General features: G+C 38.0%; 1 protein-coding gene across 2 annotated transcripts in view; it reads right to left on the bottom strand.

Moving 5' to 3' along the window:
• Positions 1-8,013: 8,013 nt before the first annotated feature.
• Positions 8,014-20,361, bottom strand: part of GASK1B (golgi associated kinase 1B) — a 67,046-nt gene continuing 54,698 nt past the window's right edge. For both annotated transcript variants that reach the window (XM_070474935.1, XM_070474934.1), the window contains exons 4-5: positions 15,047-15,273; positions 8,014-11,868 (exon numbers count right to left, since the gene is read on the bottom strand). In XM_070474935.1, the coding sequence (XP_070331036.1) occupies positions 11,661-11,868; positions 15,047-15,273 (435 nt within the window). In that variant the 3' untranslated portion in view covers positions 8,014-11,660. The remainder of the gene's footprint in view (positions 11,869-15,046; positions 15,274-20,361) is intronic.

The raw sequence follows: 20,361 nt of genomic DNA, 5'->3' as shown, positions 1-20,361 counted from the left end.
GGGTGGTTATCATTATTAAATTAGGAGATCTATGTTGTTATAACCTTCTATAACTCACAGATTATCATTTTCAAAATATAAATGAAAAATTGATACCAAATGAGCCTACATAATGACCAGTTATCCAAGTGTCCCATTCTACTCATTATTTGCCTCTTTCTTTATGTCCTGCTCTTCCCCATTGATTCAAATGGTATCCAGTACTCATTCAAGAAACTTTCAAAAAACTGAAAAATAAGACAAACAAGAGGTTTGTGAAACTGTTCATTAGACAAAGCTGATTTAGCTGTCATTGTCCCAGGCAGTAGAAACAAAGCTATGCATTTCTTAAGAGAAACAAGATGGGAGGGGAAAAAAGGGGGTAGAGTCTTTGAGGGAAGTAGGAGAACAGGACAGAATATCAAGAGCCATATCTCTGTATCTCGGAGAAAGAGGATAAATCTGAGTTAGTGGAAAAGGGAAAGAACCGCTGGAGGTTTTACATAGATGAAATGGCTGCATATGGCAGAAAAAGATTCCAATAGTCAGACATTGCCTTGAAGAGGCTTTTTACATAAAACAAAGTAGAAGGTAGCAATTCTGCAATGCACTAAAAACAAAATGGAAAGAGAATACAATTGATAAGGGAGGAATAGATCTAAGACACTGAAAGCTGTTGAAGGGGATGATGTTGCAACAGGGGGAAGCAGGCTTACAGGAACTGGCTTCTTGAACTTTGCTGTCTGGTTCCCATTACTCTTTCTCTTCAAAAAAAATGTCACCCATTCCTTTCAGGGCAGAACATTTTGCCAAATATGCTATTTAAATATTGATTTTAGAACATTTCCTTGATCTGAAAGCATGCTACCCAGATTGGCCTAAATCCAAGTTCTTTCTTTCCAGAGTCCTTGTCATGATCTATTCGAGGAGGTTTTTTGTTTTTTTTTTTTTTTACCAAAGATAAAATCGAAGAAGAACAGAGCATCAAGGGCGCAAAACACACAATTCCTAACAATAAAGTGCATTGGCTGGAGCTATCATGAAGGATAGTTGAGATATTACACAAGAGATTTTGATTCATAAACACATCTGAAAAATAACATGCCTTTTTAGTAGGAACAGTTGAAGAACAGAAAGAAAAGGCTAAAGGAACTCTAAACAAAATCAGTTTTTCTTATGTGTGAAAAAATTAGCTAATGCTTCTGATTTCTATTCTACCACATATAGACAGATATTAACCTTTACAATTTCATGATCAAAGACTTGAAGAAGAAAGCTGCTGGAAAAAAGAGTGATCCCTTATTTTCCTCTACTATATCCCAAGATCTAAGGCAGTGCTTGACACATAGTTGGCACTCAAGAAATAATTATCACATGAACAAGTCAATAAAGCCTTAAAGAAATAAAGTTAAAAAATTATCTAGTCATCACCAGTTCAAAGCTAATTATACCAGAAAATCCTAAGGTGTGGTTTAATCTCATGGTTTGGGGCACCCACATTTAAATTAAAAGCCTCAATTCTGATAATAGTAAATCACTTGGTTTTGAATCAACTGTGAAATCAGCCTTTTCATCAAGAACCGCCCCCCTAAAGAAAAAAGAAAGAAAGAAAAGCAATCTACCTCTTTATCTAGATTTATTGTCCTGTATGTCGTGTGTGTGTGTGCATGAGTGTGTGTGTCTCAATCCTTCTGAATCTTTCTCAATGATACAAACTCAGGTGACCTTCCCTGGTAAACATAGTTCCCTTTAGAGATGACTACTGGTGTAATGACTACAGGTGCACAAAATGGATCTAAGCCAGAGCAGACTATTTCTATTGCATGGTGTTTCTGGAATATCTTTTCCTGTTATCTCCCATAGCCATGACAGTTTTCTCAGAATAGTTAGTTAATCCCCTCCAAACCTTTATGGAATGGCCCACAATTATGTATGAAAACTACTTCAAAATTAGACCGATCCTGCCTCACTCTTTGATTTCTTTGAAACTAAGTAACTTCTAGAGCTTTTAGATCAGGTCTCCACATCCTCTCCCCCAACACACATTCCAGTCCACCCCAACAGACTCTTTTCTCACATGATTCTCTTCTCTAAAAACAGAAAAACTCATAAAAAAAATGGCAAGGGATAAAAGACATGATTCTTCTTCAGAAACCACTGAAATTAATGAAGAAGATGCAAAAGGGAAAGAATGATGTGTCTAGTATAAAGCTATAAGATGACCATCACCAAAAGCAGAACGCAGAGTGCAGATTTCTTTGAAAATAAACAAAAGGGTCTAAGAAACCTAACAAAGAGAAAATGGGGTTATACCACCAAAGACACTGCCATTTTGAATCAAAGGGACAGAGAAAGCAGAATAGAATGAAGGAAGGCTGTCAAACTTGCTAACTGCAAACCACAGGACTACTCAGCCTGCATGATTCTACATCACAGGACTGTGAAGCTCTTTAGTTATGAAGGTGCACTCTTCCTGAAGAAAATGGAGCGATGATGCTGAAGGTGATTCAGAGATCATCAGAGCTGATACTCTCCCCACAGGCCCGGGGGCCAGAACTAGTTCCTTCTGCTTTCACTGGGCCAGGATGCCTCCACTCACTGCCCTCCCAGACGTCACATGAGCAGGACCCTTTCAGAGAGCAACTCGGGACAGAGCTGTGGAGGTGATGCTGGCACCTCAGTGGTCCCAGGAGGTGGGACATAGAGTCAGAGAGGGTTATTCTCAAGACTTAAGAGCCAGTGAAAATCACCTTTCTAGGTTTGGGACTTGCTTGGTCCTTTTCCCTCTTCCCTTCATCCCTATATTTCCCTTTCTGAATGGTATCCTATGCTTGGCCCATCACAGTATTTTGGAAGCAGTTAACTTGCCTGGTTTCCCAGGTTCACAGCTGGAGGGGAATTTTGCTTCAGGATGAATCATAACTCAAGTCTCCTACACATGTGACTTCAATGATTTTTAAATCAAACTTTGAACTTTTGCCTTTAGAGATGATGCAGACACAATTTAAGACTTGAGGGTTGTTTGCGTGGAATTAATGCATCTTTAATGCAAAAAGGATGTGAAGTTTGAAAGGCTAGTGCTATAGACTGAATTGTGTCACACTTAAAATTCATGTGTTGAAGCCCCAATCTCATGTGATAATACTTGGAGCTGGGAATCTTTGGGAGGTTTAGAAGAGGTCGTGAGGATGGAGCCCTCATGATGGGGTTTGTTCCCTTTTAAGAAGAGACACCCAGGAGCTTGCTTCCTCTCTCTCCCCCTGCACACCCTCAAAATGCCATGTGAATACACAGCAAGGAGGTGGCCATCTGCAACCCAAGGAGAGAGCCCTCCCCAGATTCTGGCCCCACTGACACCGTGATCTTGGCCTTCCCCCTCACCAGTACTGTGAAAAGTAAATTCTTGGTCTGTGGCATTTTGTTATGGCACCTCGAGCTGCCTAATACAGAGACCACAACCCTAACCTAGATGTGCTACCTGGCAGACGAGGTTGAGATAGAGATTGGGGAACAGCAGCTGTTGCTGAGGGTGGCACATGAAAATATACAGAGACACCTGTGCTATGCAGCAATACTAGCCAGTAGACATTCTATAATGATGGAAACATCCTCCACCTGTGCTGATGACAGCAGCGTATCCATTAAAGCACCCATGGCTACTGAACATTTAAATTGTTGCTAGTGTGACTGAGGAAATACAATTTTAACTTTATTTCATTTGAATTTTACTTGAAAAATTTCAGAAACTATTTCCTACAGTCTCTGAGAAAATTCTAAAACTCTTTGAAAAACTATTTCACCTAAAAAGATTAAAAATTTTTTTAAATTGACACAGAATTAATATAGAAGCAGAAGATGAAAACTGAGCTTTCTAAAAAGGAAATTTGAAAATAAATTCATTTAGAAGAATTAAGACTAATTAGAACCAGTTAGAAATAGGGTAAATACTGCTGAGATAAAGTCAGAGATATAAAGAAAATCTTGGAGAAAATAGTAAATTTTGTGACGGAAAAATATAGAGAAAATTAAGCAAATAAGGAAAACACAATTCAGAGGCAGATTCCGTACACACATCATACATATCTCTTTATCTGAAAACCTAACAAATAGAAGCAAATAATATTCAAATATTTATTGTAAAAGTATTCCTGAAATGAAGGAAAATATAAATATGTTGATTCCTTGTTGTGTTCTAGGAAAATCTGATGTAGAATGACCAGCTTTAAGACATGTCTTGAGAAGTTATTAAAATTAAGGAATGAAGAAAAAACACAATGTGCAACAAAATTTGAAAAGCAAATCACCTACAAGTTAGAAGAATCCAGGGTGACCTCTGTAATCTTATTAGTAATGTTCAAAGCCAATTAATAGATGTGCAATGTCTACAAACCTCCAGGGGCATTTTGTTTTGAAAATAAAATATGAAATCCAAATTTCCTATCACCAGGCTATTGTTTAAATACATCAATAAAACACTGTTATTCACAAATGAGGATGTCTCTGTGAATATAGAACTCATGAATAAGTCTTTAATAATCATCTGATGAAGAAACGTGTCAGCAAAGAGATGAAGGAGGAAAAACAAAGACCTCAGGAATGCAGAAGTTATAATTGGTGGTGGGCAGGAAATCCATGCACACAAAGCAATAAGGCACCTGTGAGAGGAGGAAGCTAGAAGGTAAACAGTAAGAAGGTTAACAATGTGAGCACGATGATACATATTTCAGAAGCTGGTTCATGAAGGAAAGAAGTAGGGGAAGAGCATCTAAGAGCATGGACATCTTCATCTGTCATTGTAAAAAATCATCACATGCTTTCTAAATTTGGCTTAGAAAAAGAGCTAAATCAGAGATTTTTCTGTTGGTTGCAAGCATCAGAAAAACAATCAACCTAGATTAAGTTGAAGCAAAAAGGCAAAGGTTGAAGCAAAAAAGCAATGAAAGATACTGAGACATTTCAAGGAAAGAATTGGAAGTCATCTCCAGGGCAACAAAGGCAGCAGAAGCCACAGGACCATGGGCGCAGCTACCCATTGCCAGCTCTTCTACCATCAGCATTCTCCAGCTTACGAAGAAGAAAGCCTGCCTAAGATCTCCAGAATATTATCCATTAGTACTTTATTCCTGTTTTTTTTTCTCTTTTCCAGCTCTAAAATTCTGAGGCACATTCTCCTAGTCAGTTAGGAGTTCAATTCTGAATCAATCAATGATGACAGCAAACAAAGCTAAATAAAAAGATGTTGTTTGCCCAGTGGAAGTCACACGTACATCCCTGAACCTCTCAAATAGGGACTAGGGGCCCTGACAGAGGGGAAGTGACACAGTGGGTTGGAGGGCCCCAGAAGAAGAGGATTGGTGGATGGACAAAAGATGTAGCTTGTATTTTCTTCAAATATAATCAGAGTCATCATTTGTTTAATAGCTCTCACCATCCACTGTAGTTACCAGTGTTATTCACCAGATAGTTCATTAACCGATTCTCAAACTGCTTTGTCTGATGACTTGTAACTGCAAGTACCAGCCCTTCAGAACTTCCCTTCACTCAGGCACAGCGATGGAAACATCCAGGCTGCTCACCTGCTTGAATCTCCAGTTTTTATGAAAAGCAAAGCCTTCCTGCCAAGCCGGGATAGACATTTGCCAGAAGAAATCAAACTTAGCAGTTTCCAGCCATGGAGATTTGAAGGTACTTTGTTCCCGTGACACTACTTGGTCTATTATATTGATATTCTAACCTTTTCTTAGATCTCCTATGTGATTATGCTCTGCCCTTTGGCTGCAACTGTACCCTGGCCCAACAGTTTCTTTCTAATGCACTTCATTTCTCTTTCTCCTCACCTGCTAACAAGGAAACACCTTCCACAACGTCTGATCTTCTGTCAAGGTAGGAGAGGAGGTTCCTAGGACTGTTAGGGTCCTGAGGAGAGGATGCCTTCTTTACAGACCAGTCTTCATGTCAAAGGACACAGATACTGGCCCCAGAGACAGAAGAAGGTAAAGCACTTTTACCACCACTTAATCCAAAATGTTTTCCCTGATGTTTAATTTATTATATTGCTACCAAGTCCAAGGTCACTCTGCTCACTGTACAACAGGCCAATAAATCCAAAAGACAAGGTGTTGGGGCAAGGAATACAAAGTCAGTAGACTGAGAAGATGGCAGGCTAATGTCTCAAAACAACCATCTTATTGGGGTCTGGATTCCAGGCTCTTTATAAAACAAAGATGGGGGTAGGTGAGGAGGAAAAGTAAAAAGTTCATTAATCTTGCAAATATCTCCTGGAATGGCCAGCCTCGGGGAACGGGTATGTTAATTTCTTCCTTCCTGTAGCCATCCACAGGTGGACAGGGTTCTGAACAAAGCATTTTGGTTTAACATTCAGGCAGAGGGGTCAGGGTTCCCTGAGGCAGGCCATGATGTATAAACAGTATCCTTGTAATGAACAAAAGAAATGGGAAGCAAAGGCTAAAGTAAGAGAAACAGATACAGCATGGAGTCAGTTCTTCACTCTAATGATATGCTCCCAGATATATTTTTCACCTGAAATTTGTCTTGATGAGCCCAAGATGTCTCATCCTCATGATTTTCAAGTGGCTTATTTCTAGACCCCTTCCCCCAAACCATCAAACCTCCTGGGACTCTGATTGATGCCACAAAACAGGGCGACCCATTCTAATATGAGGAATTGGACAATCTTTATGAATGTGAGAAGACAAAAGAAAATTAAAGGTTTACCTTCTATGGAAGGGCAGGGGGGTGCTTTTTATCAATGGACTAAAGCAGTAGTTCTAAACCTTAAGGTGATAGCTTTGCCTTTCAGGGGACAGTTTGCAACATCTTGGGATATTCTTGGTTGTCACAACTTGGAGACCTGTTACTCCTAGCATCTGGAAAATAATCTGGGGCCAACATCAAGGTTTAATTAGGAATCTAAGTCCTTAATTAGGAACTTCCTACTTTGGATGGCACCATGTCACTCCTTTTTAAACATATTCTCTCTGCTTGCAACTAACAATACAGTAAGATGGAAATGACACAAATAGTACTGCCATAATTGTCAGTGAAACTCTCAGAAAAGTCCTATATTTTAACTGTCACTTGTTACCTGATTGAGAGAGAAGAAGACACTCCCTCCTAGGAGATGCTATATATTTTTCAAAATTCTCTTATGAAAGACCTAAACTTTGCAAGTTTAACTGTAAGTATTCTCACCAAGTTAGAGAGGATTTGTGAACTGCAGTTTGTTTTTTAAAGTATTATACAGTCAAAAAATAACATTGACTTCAAATTTTAGTACTCCTGAGGGCCTGAAATGAGGATATAGAACAAGATCTCTTGTTCTCCTAAACAGAAGTTGAGCCAATAACATAGAGTACTTTATGAGCCAGATAATGTCTGGTGTCCTGGAGCTAAAGAAAATGTTGGCACGTCTTGCAAAATCACAGCTGTTTCAGTCTCATTTAGTGACTGGCCACATTCCCTGCAGCCCAGTTTGCCTTTTGAAATATAGCTCAGCTAGCTATTCTGCAGCATGACAAAAAGGCCCCTGACAAGGAAGGGTTTTTATAATCTCTTTGTCTCAAAAGCTTTAAAAATCTTGACAAGCACTACTAAGAAACACACATTACTTTTTAAGAAGATGCATAGAGATTTCTTAATACATGCAAAATTGTGTATGTTTTTATCAACAAATAAAATGCACTTTTGAGACATGAGGGTAAAAAGATACCTTTCTAAGAAGAAAAAACAAAATGTTGAACTATTTTAACTATACGCAATGCTAGTATAAGAAACGATTTCTGTGACTTCTTTCATGTACAATGTGCTTTTTTAGACTGCAGAACAAAGTCTGCCTGTAACCCATCTGAGTCGGACCTTTCAAGTAGATAATCAACTAACAATTCTTAATCAATTAAAGGATGAAATGAAAATAAACTTAAGCTGTTGATCAAATGGTAGCATTCAGTTTTTTAAATTATGTGACTCTGTTTTGAAAGTTGTTAAAATTTCAAAATTTAAAATCATGACACTCAAGTAAATACAATTGTAAGACTCTACAGTCGAAAGTTTATTAAACCAAAATCTTCAAAAAGGTAAACCCGCAACCCTTATGCAAATATAAAATGAACATATTCAAAGATTTTATTAAAATAATTAATAACAAGGAAACTAGTAAGATGACACTATGATTTCAAGAGTGTTTCAAAAGCTAAATATTTACAGGCAAATGTTAGGATAAGATTGTTGGACAAATTAAAAAAAAAAAAACACCAAAAAACTGGCTAATGTCCAACAGGGTAAAAATTTGTAAAGCCATTAAGGTAGGATTGCTTTATCCACCAGACAGAAATTATTTGTATCTTCCTGGGGTAAAAATCTACAAGTTAACCTCTGCTTTAGAGCAATGTTAAACAGTCCATTCAATACAAAATCAAGTCCAGCATTGCACTGAAAGAACACTTGAAGCTGTTTCCAAGTGTCCAATACCTTTTCTGACAAGTCAAATCATCTTTCATTCATGAAAGTTCCTGATTCTTGATAACATTATTTATTCTTTAGAGAAATGCCTTCATCATCTTTATTTGACTTATGTATTAATACCATTTCCATATCATATTTTCAGACTAGTGCTCTAAATGTGCCTTATTTAATCTGTACTGGGATAAATATTAGAATTTCATAAGACAATGTATAGATGAATCTACATTTAGGTTATTTTATTTCAGTCACTGGATATAATTTACCATATATCTAAAAGCACAGTGGTATAAGCAGGCTATTACAGAAGTTTAGAGATTATAAATATTTTGAGCACAAGTCTAAGACATTTTATATTTTAATAAGTTCCCCAGGTGCCTAATAAATTTAATAAATATGAATGCTACCAAGGAAGCCTTAAATATAATGGTAAGATTCACATCAAGCAAAGAAAACCCCAAATTAGTATCTTCTTATAATTTATGATATCTGTTAAGTAATTTGCATACCACCTAAAAGAATGCTAAATGTACACCAAGGGAGGGCATAATATCATTATTAGTGATATCAAATATATGCATACACAAACACAGTCTAGTATAATTCTCGACTATTCAATTGTTTCTTTTATCACGGATAAAGGTAGCAAACGTTCCCTCAGAGTTCACTTCTGAAAAGCAGTTCACCTATAAAACAAGATAAAAACAACAACAACAACAAACACTGACAAAATTTAAAGTACACATCTTTAATTTTTAACATTTTTATGACACATTTTTAAGACATGTATTTATTTTCATAATATCAGTTTAGAAATAATCACACTAGAATAAGCTTTTGTATGTCTGCCTATGTAAACTGCTCTATTTTAAATTTATCAGATTATAAATAAACCCCATAATGTGCAATGTGAACCAAACTGCAGCATAATGAGCGCATTTGAAAGGCACAGAGTATCTCATTGTTTCAGTAAGAGAAGAGTATTACTTATTAGAATGAAAAGCCTGTCCTGAAGTCATCCATTATTCAAAAATAATATAACATGAATTATTCACTGATTCTAAAACAACATATATTGTTAAAAAGCAAAGGTGACTAAATTAAACATGTGTTCCTGGACCTGTCATTTGATACTTTGCATTTCAGAAAAACTGGAGACAAACAATGAGACCCACCAGCTGGAGGACCAAGTTGCCCAGAAGAGGCATAGGTTAGGATGCAAAATCAAAGCCACTTCTGAGGAACCTTCCAGCACCAGTATCACAAAGTTGGACAAGATGGTATATTCCATGAAAGGCATATTAAAATGCAAATATGCCACCTAGATAAGACAAGGCATAAGGCAACTTGATAAAGAATTATTTTAATGTAGAGTTTGCATCTCCAGACTTCTGTTAGGCCAATGTGTCATTAATATGCTGATTATTGAGACATAAAGTGATCTTAAAAAGGCCAAATACAGCAGGTAGAGTGGAGACTCAGCAGAGTCCACATGTACTTAGAAAGTATGGGGCAGAGGGTGGGGGAGGCGCACTCAGGGCTACAGAGGGAACGCTGAAGACAGTATGGTCTGAAGGCCAGCTTTCTAAGGGTCAGCTGAGAAGTGAGGGTGCTAAAAAGTAGGACTTGAATGTAAGCCTAGAAAAGTTATAATTAGAGGATCAAATGATGCCCTTTTCCTCTGTCTACGTTTTCTTATAATCTACATGTTATGTCACTTTGCCTCAAACGTTTGTATAAATTAAAATCTATAGACAGGTTAGCCTTTATCATACTGTCTTCAGTAGTTCTAATCTTCAGTGATTCTGAGCGACCCTTATTAGAACACAGAAAATGGGATGCACTTTAGGAATAACATGCAGAACTGAGAAATCATAGATGCTCTATGTGAACATCTATCAAACACCATGATGTAGATGCCTCCAAGGACATGCAGTGCAGTGGTAAAGAATCCACCTGCCAAGCAGGAGACATGGGCTCGATCCCTGGGTCAGGAAGATCCTTTGGAGAAGGAAATGGCAACCCACTCCACTATTATTGCCTGGAAAATTCCATGCACAGAGGAACCTGGAGGGCTACAGTCTATGGGGTCGCAGAGTCGAACACGATTTATTGACTAAACAACAGAGTTCAGAGAGAATTGTTTGAGGCTAAATATCCTCCAATTTCTTGTTTCTAGTCATGTGATTTCACTTGAGGAGAACTGATCAGAGTTGGGTTTTAACTTATTTTGCTCCTATTTTTCATATTAGAATAAGTCAAACAATATATTCAAACACACTCAATATCTGGCCCTATTGTCAAATCTGGACAATATCAATTAATTCCATTTAAATATAATTACAAAGAACAAGATTGAATATATCCACTATTATTTATGAAATAAGCAGAAATTATAGCTTATCCTTAGTAAAAATGACAAAAAATGTAAAAAGAGCATCTACCCAACCAAAAGACACTCAATAAGCGTAGTTTCACACATGCAACTTTATACCTAAAAATTGAATTTTTAAGCCACCAGATATAAGTTGAACCAAAACAGAGAGTAAAGCTACCTAATGTATAAACTTTCAGATGTAGGTTTCTATGCTGATGACAAAATGTTAATACATTTCCAAAAGGGAATGGGAGATGAGATTCTTGTGTTGAGGATCACAGAGCTGGCTGATCATTTTTAGATATAATAGAATATACACTGGGGGTTTTACAAATAAACCAACATTTCTCCTTAGAATTACTATAGAGTCTGAAGTTTCTGAAGGTTATACACCTCCATTTTCCAGTGTAGAGTTGCCTCTGGGTAGTGTTAAAACTGCTGTCTGTTCTAACAGTCAACAGAAAGATGTCCAGAACTGTTCCCATTAGTATTTGGTCAAACCAGCAAATGGCATCAAATCGGATTTATTAAAGGAATCACCACTTCTCGTTCATACTATCCTATTAACCGATGTGACAGATGCTTTAACACAACTAACTGGGATAAACATTGCAACCATTCTGTTCTCAGATGTTGAGACTCCAGGTCATGATGTTAAAGGAAAATGTAAACAGATACATTTTAGCTGTATATTTGCAAAAGCTTTTAAAGACTGCTCTTGTGCTCAGGCTCATCATATTTACTAGATTAAATTCATTTACTTTGTGTATTCATCTCCACTGCCTCATCTCTGAAAGGACTGAACCGCTAGCCAGAAGACCTCTGGTTATTCGTTCATAGGTAACACTTTGGCCCCATGTGCATTGATGTAGGTGAGCAGGATTTTGGCTCTCTGCTCTACCACATCGATCAGCTTTTCGATGCCCTGTCTACCCCCCTGACTTTCCCAGTAGACTTTATCAAGAAACAGAGACTGAAGGAGTTTCTGCCGTAAGTGCTGGCTCTTCAAAACAGAAACTGCAGATTCGGGAAACCTGAAAAGAGAAAATGATATTTCATTCTTCGTAATTACTTGGAAATACTATGCCCTGCCCAGTGGTTTGGCCAGTCACTAATCTGGTATAAATCATACTATCAGATAATACTTTGAGGATCAAAACATTTCTGTCAGTGTCTAGCTTACACTTCTCAATAATTATGTAATAGAAGAACAGATTTCAAAGGAACTGAGTTTTCTATACCACTGAGAACTTGACATACCAATGTCTTACTTAAGATCATTATATGTAGGCAGAGACAGGGACAGAATTAGCAAGAATTCTGATAATCTGGAAAAGTACTTTCCTCAAATTTAAACTCCATTGCACCCATAAGAAACCACCTTAAACTGTTGAGTAGAATCCTGTCCTCTTAAGGGTCAACATGAGATTATATGCAAGAAAATATGAGAAGTAAAAAAAAATGCTGACAATGTCAGTAAATTACTCTTCCTGAAGCAGAGTTGCATGAATGAACTTAATGAGAAATTATACAAAATACATGTAGTGTAAAGAAATAAGTCACACCAAAATGCCCAATTAAAGACTTAAATGCCTTTTGTTCAGATAATATTTCAAAAATTCTAAGAATCTGGAAACATTATATTAAACCAGAATATTAATTTGTTTTCAAATAAATTTAGCAAAACTCAAGTTTGAGGGCCAGGGTACTCTACAAGGAAGCACCTCTCCGGAAAACCTGAGGTCAATTTAGAGGGATCCTTGCTGAATTACCTAAAGAAGGGCATTATGATTTCTGCTCCTCATTTAGAAAGAATAAAGGAAGGGATACAGCACATACATTATCTAAAGGATTTAGTAAAATTTCTGGTTCAAAATTAAAAGCAACATTTTACTGAATCTCCAATTTGGCCTCTCTCCCAGCTTTCATTAAAATGCTGATAAAAGTGCAGTACAAATACTGGGATTTAAGAGTAAATTTAGTAGTTCCTTAAACACTAAAACAGAATATATATTTGTTCCAAGAGTACAGTTTGCAAGAGCTTCAGTCCTCTAAGCATCTTTTCCAAATGTCAATGGATCAAGCTGGGGATGGCACTGAAGGGGCATGAATACAGCAGTCCATATGTTCCAGCATTTCTGATGTTGCCGAGAGACCAAAGGCCAAAGAGCTGGATGTGCTTAACAAGTCTGAGTAAGTGTGGAATTAAATAATGTTAATCAGATGCTCTGAGCACCCCAAAGACATGTCCTTTAGAGTTTAGTAACCATAGTATTAATTAAGCATTTTTGCTATAGGAAGTATTAATAATCCATGATTTATTAATTCTCTGGCCCTTGAACTAACTTAGCTCTGGCAGAATGTACAAGATGAAACCTCTATATTCATGGATCTCTTTAGTGTCTAATCCTTTGCATAAAGAAAAATCAAGAAAATTACCTGACTCTGCGCTATGCTGCTTAATGGAAATATTCTATGCATAAATCTGGGTTAGTGAAATCTTCATTTTTGCTTTTGAACGTGGAAATTGCATATTCAAAGAAGATTTAACTTTAAACCCATTACTCTTTATAATGCATTTAGGGTTAAATCTCCTTTGAAAGCATAAGTAAAATGTTATTCATATTTTTATGAATGTATGAGAGAGATAGATTCTCCAGGCACTATTAATTCTAAGAGGAAATCCAGGGATTTAAGAAGACTCCATAATATCGACTTAGTAAGTGATGCCACTGGTATGTAAATTTTCCTACACATAAAATTTTCTCAGCTCAGACACTTAGCAGACACTTATATTTTACTTTCCATCCACAGAGATGTAAGAAATGGGTATTAACAGAGAAAGTCATGGCAAGAACTCATGAAAATGGATGTCCTGAAACTCATTAACTCTAGCATTGGAAATACATAAAATTCCCCATTACCTAATTCATGATGCTAGGAAGAATTATTGAAATATGCTTCAGAGTTTTGTTAACAAGAAAAATAGTAACAGCAGAAATGCCATGAGTTACTGCAGAAAAATGGCTGGACTTGGGGTTGGAGGACCTGGGTTCTACTCTCAATTTTAGACTTGCTCATGTGTCCCCAGCAATCACTCGACTTCACAAGGCTGGTGGACTGTTTCACTAGAGCACCCTCCTATTTTCAAGTCTTGGACACACACCCGTTTCTTAGTGACCCTGATTTCTGACCAAGGCTGAAAGACAATGAAGGGAACTTCCCTGGTGGTGCAGTGTATAGGAATCCACCTGCCAATTCAGGGATGCAGGTTTGATCACTGATCCCGGAAGATCCCACATGCCATGGGCAACTAAGTCCACAGACCACAACTACTGATTCTACACTCTATACCCTGCGAGCCACAACTACTGAGCCTGTGCTCCACAACAAATAACCCTCATTCACCGTAACTAGAGAAAACCCATGTGCAGCAATGGAGACCCAGTGCAACCAAAAATTAACTAATCAATTAAGAAAAAAGAAAGAAAGACAATGAATGGGTGCTTATGAAGGGGAGTCTGAAATGTAGCTTCAGTTCCAATGTTTGGGGATGAATATCTCAGACTCTACAGTGAGGTCCCTGCCACTATGGAGCATCTTAGTTTCCTTTATTTCCAAATACTTCTTGAGTGTAAGCTCAAGATACTTGTGCCCATAATCTATGTCTACAGAAGGATTTCCAAATACTCAGAAACCCTCTTACCTGAATTGAACAGCCATTATTCTTGGCTACTGTGTTCTACTCGGCAGGTTGCCTCTAACTTCCCATGTGTTTATCAAAGTCACTGAGTTTATTCTGCCCTGGGACATCCTGCCTTGTCAGTATTTGAATGTCTGTTGGTTCCCCCATCCTGCACCCTGTAACGGAACCCCTGTGACCTGCTCACCTCCACCAGGCTAGTTCCTATTCCAGAGACGCCTGCATGCTTCCAACCTCATCCCACCTGGATTTTCACACTGAGGGCCAAGCAACATGATGCCTGGGAAAGGCAGCGGGACCTCTGTAGGTTGCACAGGTTAGTTACAGTGAAACCTGGCTGCACCCTTTTTATACTTCCCTTGGGTTTGGTTCCCTTCTCTGGGCCTCCATTCCCAGATTCTCTTTAAAGGTTAAATTGATCAGACATAGGATATGAATCTTCTCAAACCTTACTAAGTATTCAATAGAAATGCAAAATCCTGCGGATGTTACTACATCAGGAAACTTACTCTCTGATGCCTTCTAAGAGTTTGAAGTTCAAGTTATCTTCACTTCTGTCAAAGAAACCCTTGTTATCTATAAAAACCAAGTGTCTTGGGTCCTGCTTTCGCTGAACAATGTGGGCTAGAACCACGGCATCCTGGTTGTCGCATTTTGAACTCTGTCCACTCTGTACACAGGCATCTTCCTTCCGAGGTCGGAACCCACAGCAATTGGTATCCAGGCGGTTATAAATCTGAAAGGGAAGACAAAAAAAAAATCCAAGATACTGAGTAAAAACAAAACTTGGGAAAGTTAGATTTCTAAAGAACAAGTACTTTCCAAGTGGCTGACTTGCCAGAATTTAATTGGGGCCAGGTTCGTTTAATTAACTGTCAGAATAAGTCCAAATTTCATATCCTTCTGGCCCAACTCCAATAACAGCTCCATAGGCAGATCATCCAAACTAAGCATCTCCACCCTTCACATTCAGAGTTCCCACTGACATCATATGTCGATGTGTGGCCAGAAGAATCTCTGATGCTACTTGGAACAGAAGATACGAATCACTGTACTTGGATACGTCCAGAAAATCTGGGCTATCTCAGTGGCTCCAAAAGTTTACTGCATTCCCTAACTCTCTGGATTTCAGTATTACAGTATAAAACTCCAAGTTATTGAGAACAAACCTATGGAAAAGATGTGATATCTGACAATGATAGCCCAATGATAATGGGAGCGCAAAGTTAGATTCTAAATGAATGAGCAGAACACTTTGGTTTATTGGGGTTTATTGTGGGAGTAGGGCTACCACCCTACAGAGGGCAGACATTAACTAGGAAAGGGAGAATTGGGTTACTTCCATATCTTTTTGGCAAGGGAAAAAATAATGTTTATTAATCATGGTAAATTAAAGCCTAGGCTAAGTAGTTAGATAAATTTAAACTCAAGTTTCTTCTTTGCAGTTCCGCAAACTTGTATAGCTCCCTTTACAATACTGAGTCTCAATTTAATTATCTGTATATCAGGAATCATACTATTAGCCTTGTACTTTTGGTGGGTTAAGGACACAAAAGTGTCTGGATACACTCCAGCCTGACCCAGGCATCTAGAAGATACTCAAAAAGTGAAAATTGTCATTACTATTGCTGAGACACACATGCACACACTGTATGAAAGGACTGACCACAAAACAAGCTTCCGAAACAAAAGGTAGTTTCTCCATTTCAGTAAAGGAAAACTGAGCTTCAGAGAGGTTAAATATTGTACCCTGCATAGAATTTTAGTAAGTAGCAAAGTTAAGATTCAGACGCAGTTGTGTTTATCTTCGAACTGCCACATTTCTCCCTAATACACCACATTGAATAGTTTGTCTAGTTGAAGATTGTACGTATGCTCAAGATTCAAAAGATGGCTTGACACAGATTGTCTTTATTTTTTAATTATTTGGGAGTACCACCCAGCACGCGGGATCTTAATTCCCCGACCAGGGATTGAACCTCTGTCTCCTGCATTGAAGCACAGAGTCTTAACTACTGGACCACTAGGGAAGTCCCCAAGCTGTCATTTCTATTTTTTTGTCATTTTAAGTCTTTTGCTCTTTTATTTACTAAACTCCCATCTCTTCTCTTCCTCCTGTTTTTTTTTTTTTTTTTTTTTTTTGCAGACCCTATAGGGCTGGTCACTCTGGGTTGTCAATTGCTAAGATAGAAATGCAGAAAGAGTAGTACCAAAATTGAGCCTACGTTGCAAAAATCCTGCATTTATTCATCCAACAAATGTTTATGTAACATCTTCTACCACCCAGTAGTGGGCCAGACACTGAGGCAAATGTCACCCAGGGCCAGCACCTCGCCCAAACCAGCACTACTTCCACAGGGAAATGAATCAGTTTAGTTTTGCCTCGCTAACACAGCAAACCCACGACCAGACAAATGACCCTCCTCTCTGCTTTCTGCAGGTAAGCGGACTTTGCATCAAAAAGCATACTTTGGGAAGCAGTGGTTATAAGAGAAGTTAGCATAAGCCAATTTTCTTTGAAATTTATATAAAAGCAGTCACATGGGATGAGGTGCTCCATGAGTCACCAGCGTCTTGGACAGTTCAGAGGGTATGGTCGGTGCTGGTCGAGAAACAGTCTACAGATCAGGGGGCCTTGGCAGAACTAGCTTCAGGCAAGCTGATCCATGGGATCATGGGCCTAACCAGGGCCTAAAATGTCACACTGGCTGTCTCCAGGGCACATAAGATCCCAGGGCTGGTTGAATGTTTCCCAAAGGTGAGCAAGAGAGCCCCAACCACATCACTGTGGTTAAATGAAAAAAGCATAAGTTGGAAACTACTAGAAAAATGAAAAATGAATTGACTCCTTTCTCCTCAATTGATTCCTTGTATGTATTATAATTGACTCCTTTCTCCTCAATTTGATTCCTTTTATGTATTATCTTGACAAATTTGAATATAAGGGAAATCAAATGATATGAAGAGGTGGTATGTGCTTGCCAGTCATTCAAGTTACCATCAAGGGGTCAGGGAGAATGTAAAAAATAACTCTTCAGGGAGCTGATTCTCATTCAGTGTCCCTTTTTTTTTATATATACAGTAGCTAATAATCCTCAAAGAGTCTCTATACCCTATTCCCATCATCATTGTATGCTTTTATCCAATTATAATGACATTATATATGGGGGAAAGCTTAATCTTATTTCACTTTGGCTACAACATTAAGGTGTGTTGTATTGGATAAGTGTGTTTGGAGCTTTACTTGTAAGGACACATCTACCAACCAGTTCTTAAATGGTGCTCTGAACCCTAAGCTCTTTCTTCATTGTTGATTTCTAGTAGCAGGAAAGGACCAAAACAAATAGCAGCATTTCTGTTGTCACTATAACAAAGCTAGGGGTATCACATATAATATTGTTTGATAACAAGCAATTTAGCATCTAAGTCCTAACCTCCGGTACTCTATAAATATTATCTTTCTGTTTTTAGACTACAAGAAAGCATTAAGGGTTAGAGGTGAAACAAAGCAACTTAGAGCATCCTTTTAAAATCATTATTGAAGTATATTATTGGAGCTTTACAAAGTTGTGTTAGTTTCTGCTGCCCAACAAAGTGAATCAACTATAGGTATACACATATCCCCTCCCTCTTGGATTTCCCTTCCACCTGCCATCCTGCCCCTCTAGGATCACAGAGCACTGAGCTGAGCACCTTGTGCTAGACAGCAGCTTCCCACGAGCTATCTATTTTACACATCATGATGTATTAGTTTGGTGCAGAAGTAATTGCAGTTTTACATTGTTGAACTTTGCCATTTGATGTTGGAATACATTCTGAAATAAATGTGGTTATGTTTATACATCATTTTAATGCACATTTCTTGCTTTATTTATTTTGTTAATGACTTATTACTTGCTGTTTATTTTATACTTATTTTAAACTACAGAAATGATGTTAGACACAAAGCAAATTCGAGTGACTTTTTTCTTCAAGTTCAAAATGGGTCATAAAGCAACAGAGACAACTTGTAACATCAACAGTGCATTTGGCCCAGGAACTGCTAACAACTCTACAGTGCAGTGAGTCAAGAAGTAGGTCAAGAAGTTCTGCAAAGGAGACAAGAGCCTTTAAGATGAGAGTGAAATGACCGGTTATCGGAAGTTGACAAGGACCAGTTGAAAGCAATCATCGAAGCTGATCCTCTTACAACTACAGAAGGAGTTACCGAAGAACTCAACAGAGACCATTCTATAGTCATTGGACATTTGAAGCAAATTGGAAAGGTGAAAAAGCTTCATAAGCGGGTGCTTCATGAGTTGATTGCAAATCAAAACAATTGTTTTGAAGTGTCTCTTCTTTTATTCTATGCAACAACAATGAATGATTTCTTGATTGAAGTGTGACATGAGACAAAAAGTGGATTCCATAAAACAACCAGTGGATGACCAGCTTAGTGGTTGGACTGACAAGAAGCTCCAAAGCACTTCCCAAAGCCAAACTTGTACTAAAAAAAGTCATGGTCACTCTTTGGTGGTCTGCTGCCGGTCTGACCCAACACAGCTTTCTGAATCTTGGTGAAATAATTACATCTGAGAAGTATGCTCAGCATCTTGATGAGGCACTGAAAGCTGCAATTCTGCAGCCAGCATTGGTCAACAGAAAGTGCCTGTTTCTTCTCCACAACACCACCAACCTGTATGTTGCACAACCAATGTTTTAAAAGTTCAGTGAATTGGGTTACGAAGTTTTGCTCATCTGCCATAGTCACCTGACCTCTCACCAACTGACTACCAATTCTTCAAGCATCTCAACAACTTTTGGCAAGGAAAGTGCTTCCACGACTAGCAGGAAACAGAAAATGCTTTCCAAGACTCCGTGGAATCTGGAAGCATGAATTTTTACACTATAGGAATAAGCAAACTTATTTCCAGTTGGCAAAAATGTATTGAGTGTAATGGTTCCTATTTGATAAATGAAGATGTGTTTGAGCCTATTTATAATGATTTCAAATTTGCAGGCCAAAATTGCAATTACTTTGGTACCAACCTAATATATGTCTCAAAGCTAGTCTCTCAAGTCATCCCACTCTCTCCTTCCCTTGCCGTGTCCACAAGTCCATTCTCTACATCTGCATCTCTATTCTTGCCTTGCAAATAGGTTCACCAGTACTGTTTTTCTAGATTCCATATATATGCCTTAATATATATTTATTTTTCTCTTTCTGACTTAGTTCACTCTGTGTGATGAGCTCTAGGTCCATCTTTTTACTGCCTTCCCAACGTGAGATTGTTTCCAATGGTGTATGTTTTTCCCCTCAACGGTATATTTTTAAAGCATTTTGTCTGATCCAATTTGAATCATTCAACAGCCTATGATGATTTCACCACTTCCCTGTCAGACTGTTGTGCCCTTCAAGTCTCATAGACCCTGTTATTGAAAGTAGGTGTGTGATTTCAGCCTATCTTCTCTTCAAAAAATGTTTATCGCTACTTTTATTCAGATAATGTATGTACTTGGTGAGTATATCACCACTTTTCAAATGGGGTATGTGTGTGTGTGTGTGTGTGTGTGTGTGTGTACACATACAGAGAATCACACTGTAAGGCTTCAAATAATTGCTTTACTTTGTTTTTCTTAGCCTCCCCTATAGTAAACTATGTCTTTGTTTACTTGCCTTGTCTCCTAAGGGCCTAAGCAGCTCTTAAATATCACTCCCTAGGTCTTCCCAGAATTGTGTTTATGGGCTCTCTTTCAAATTGACATTCAATATATCCAAAATAATCTGACCACAAAATCATTATCCACTCCTTTAAATTAAGTGTAATTTTGCATGGCATTTAAT

Source organism: Odocoileus virginianus, chromosome 12, assembly GCF_023699985.2.
Source record: "Odocoileus virginianus isolate 20LAN1187 ecotype Illinois chromosome 12, Ovbor_1.2, whole genome shotgun sequence".
In the NCBI taxonomy this organism is placed as follows: Eukaryota; Metazoa; Chordata; class Mammalia; order Artiodactyla; family Cervidae; genus Odocoileus; species Odocoileus virginianus.
Note: the sequence above shows the minus strand (reverse complement) of the source record. Positions and strands in the feature narration are given on the sequence as shown.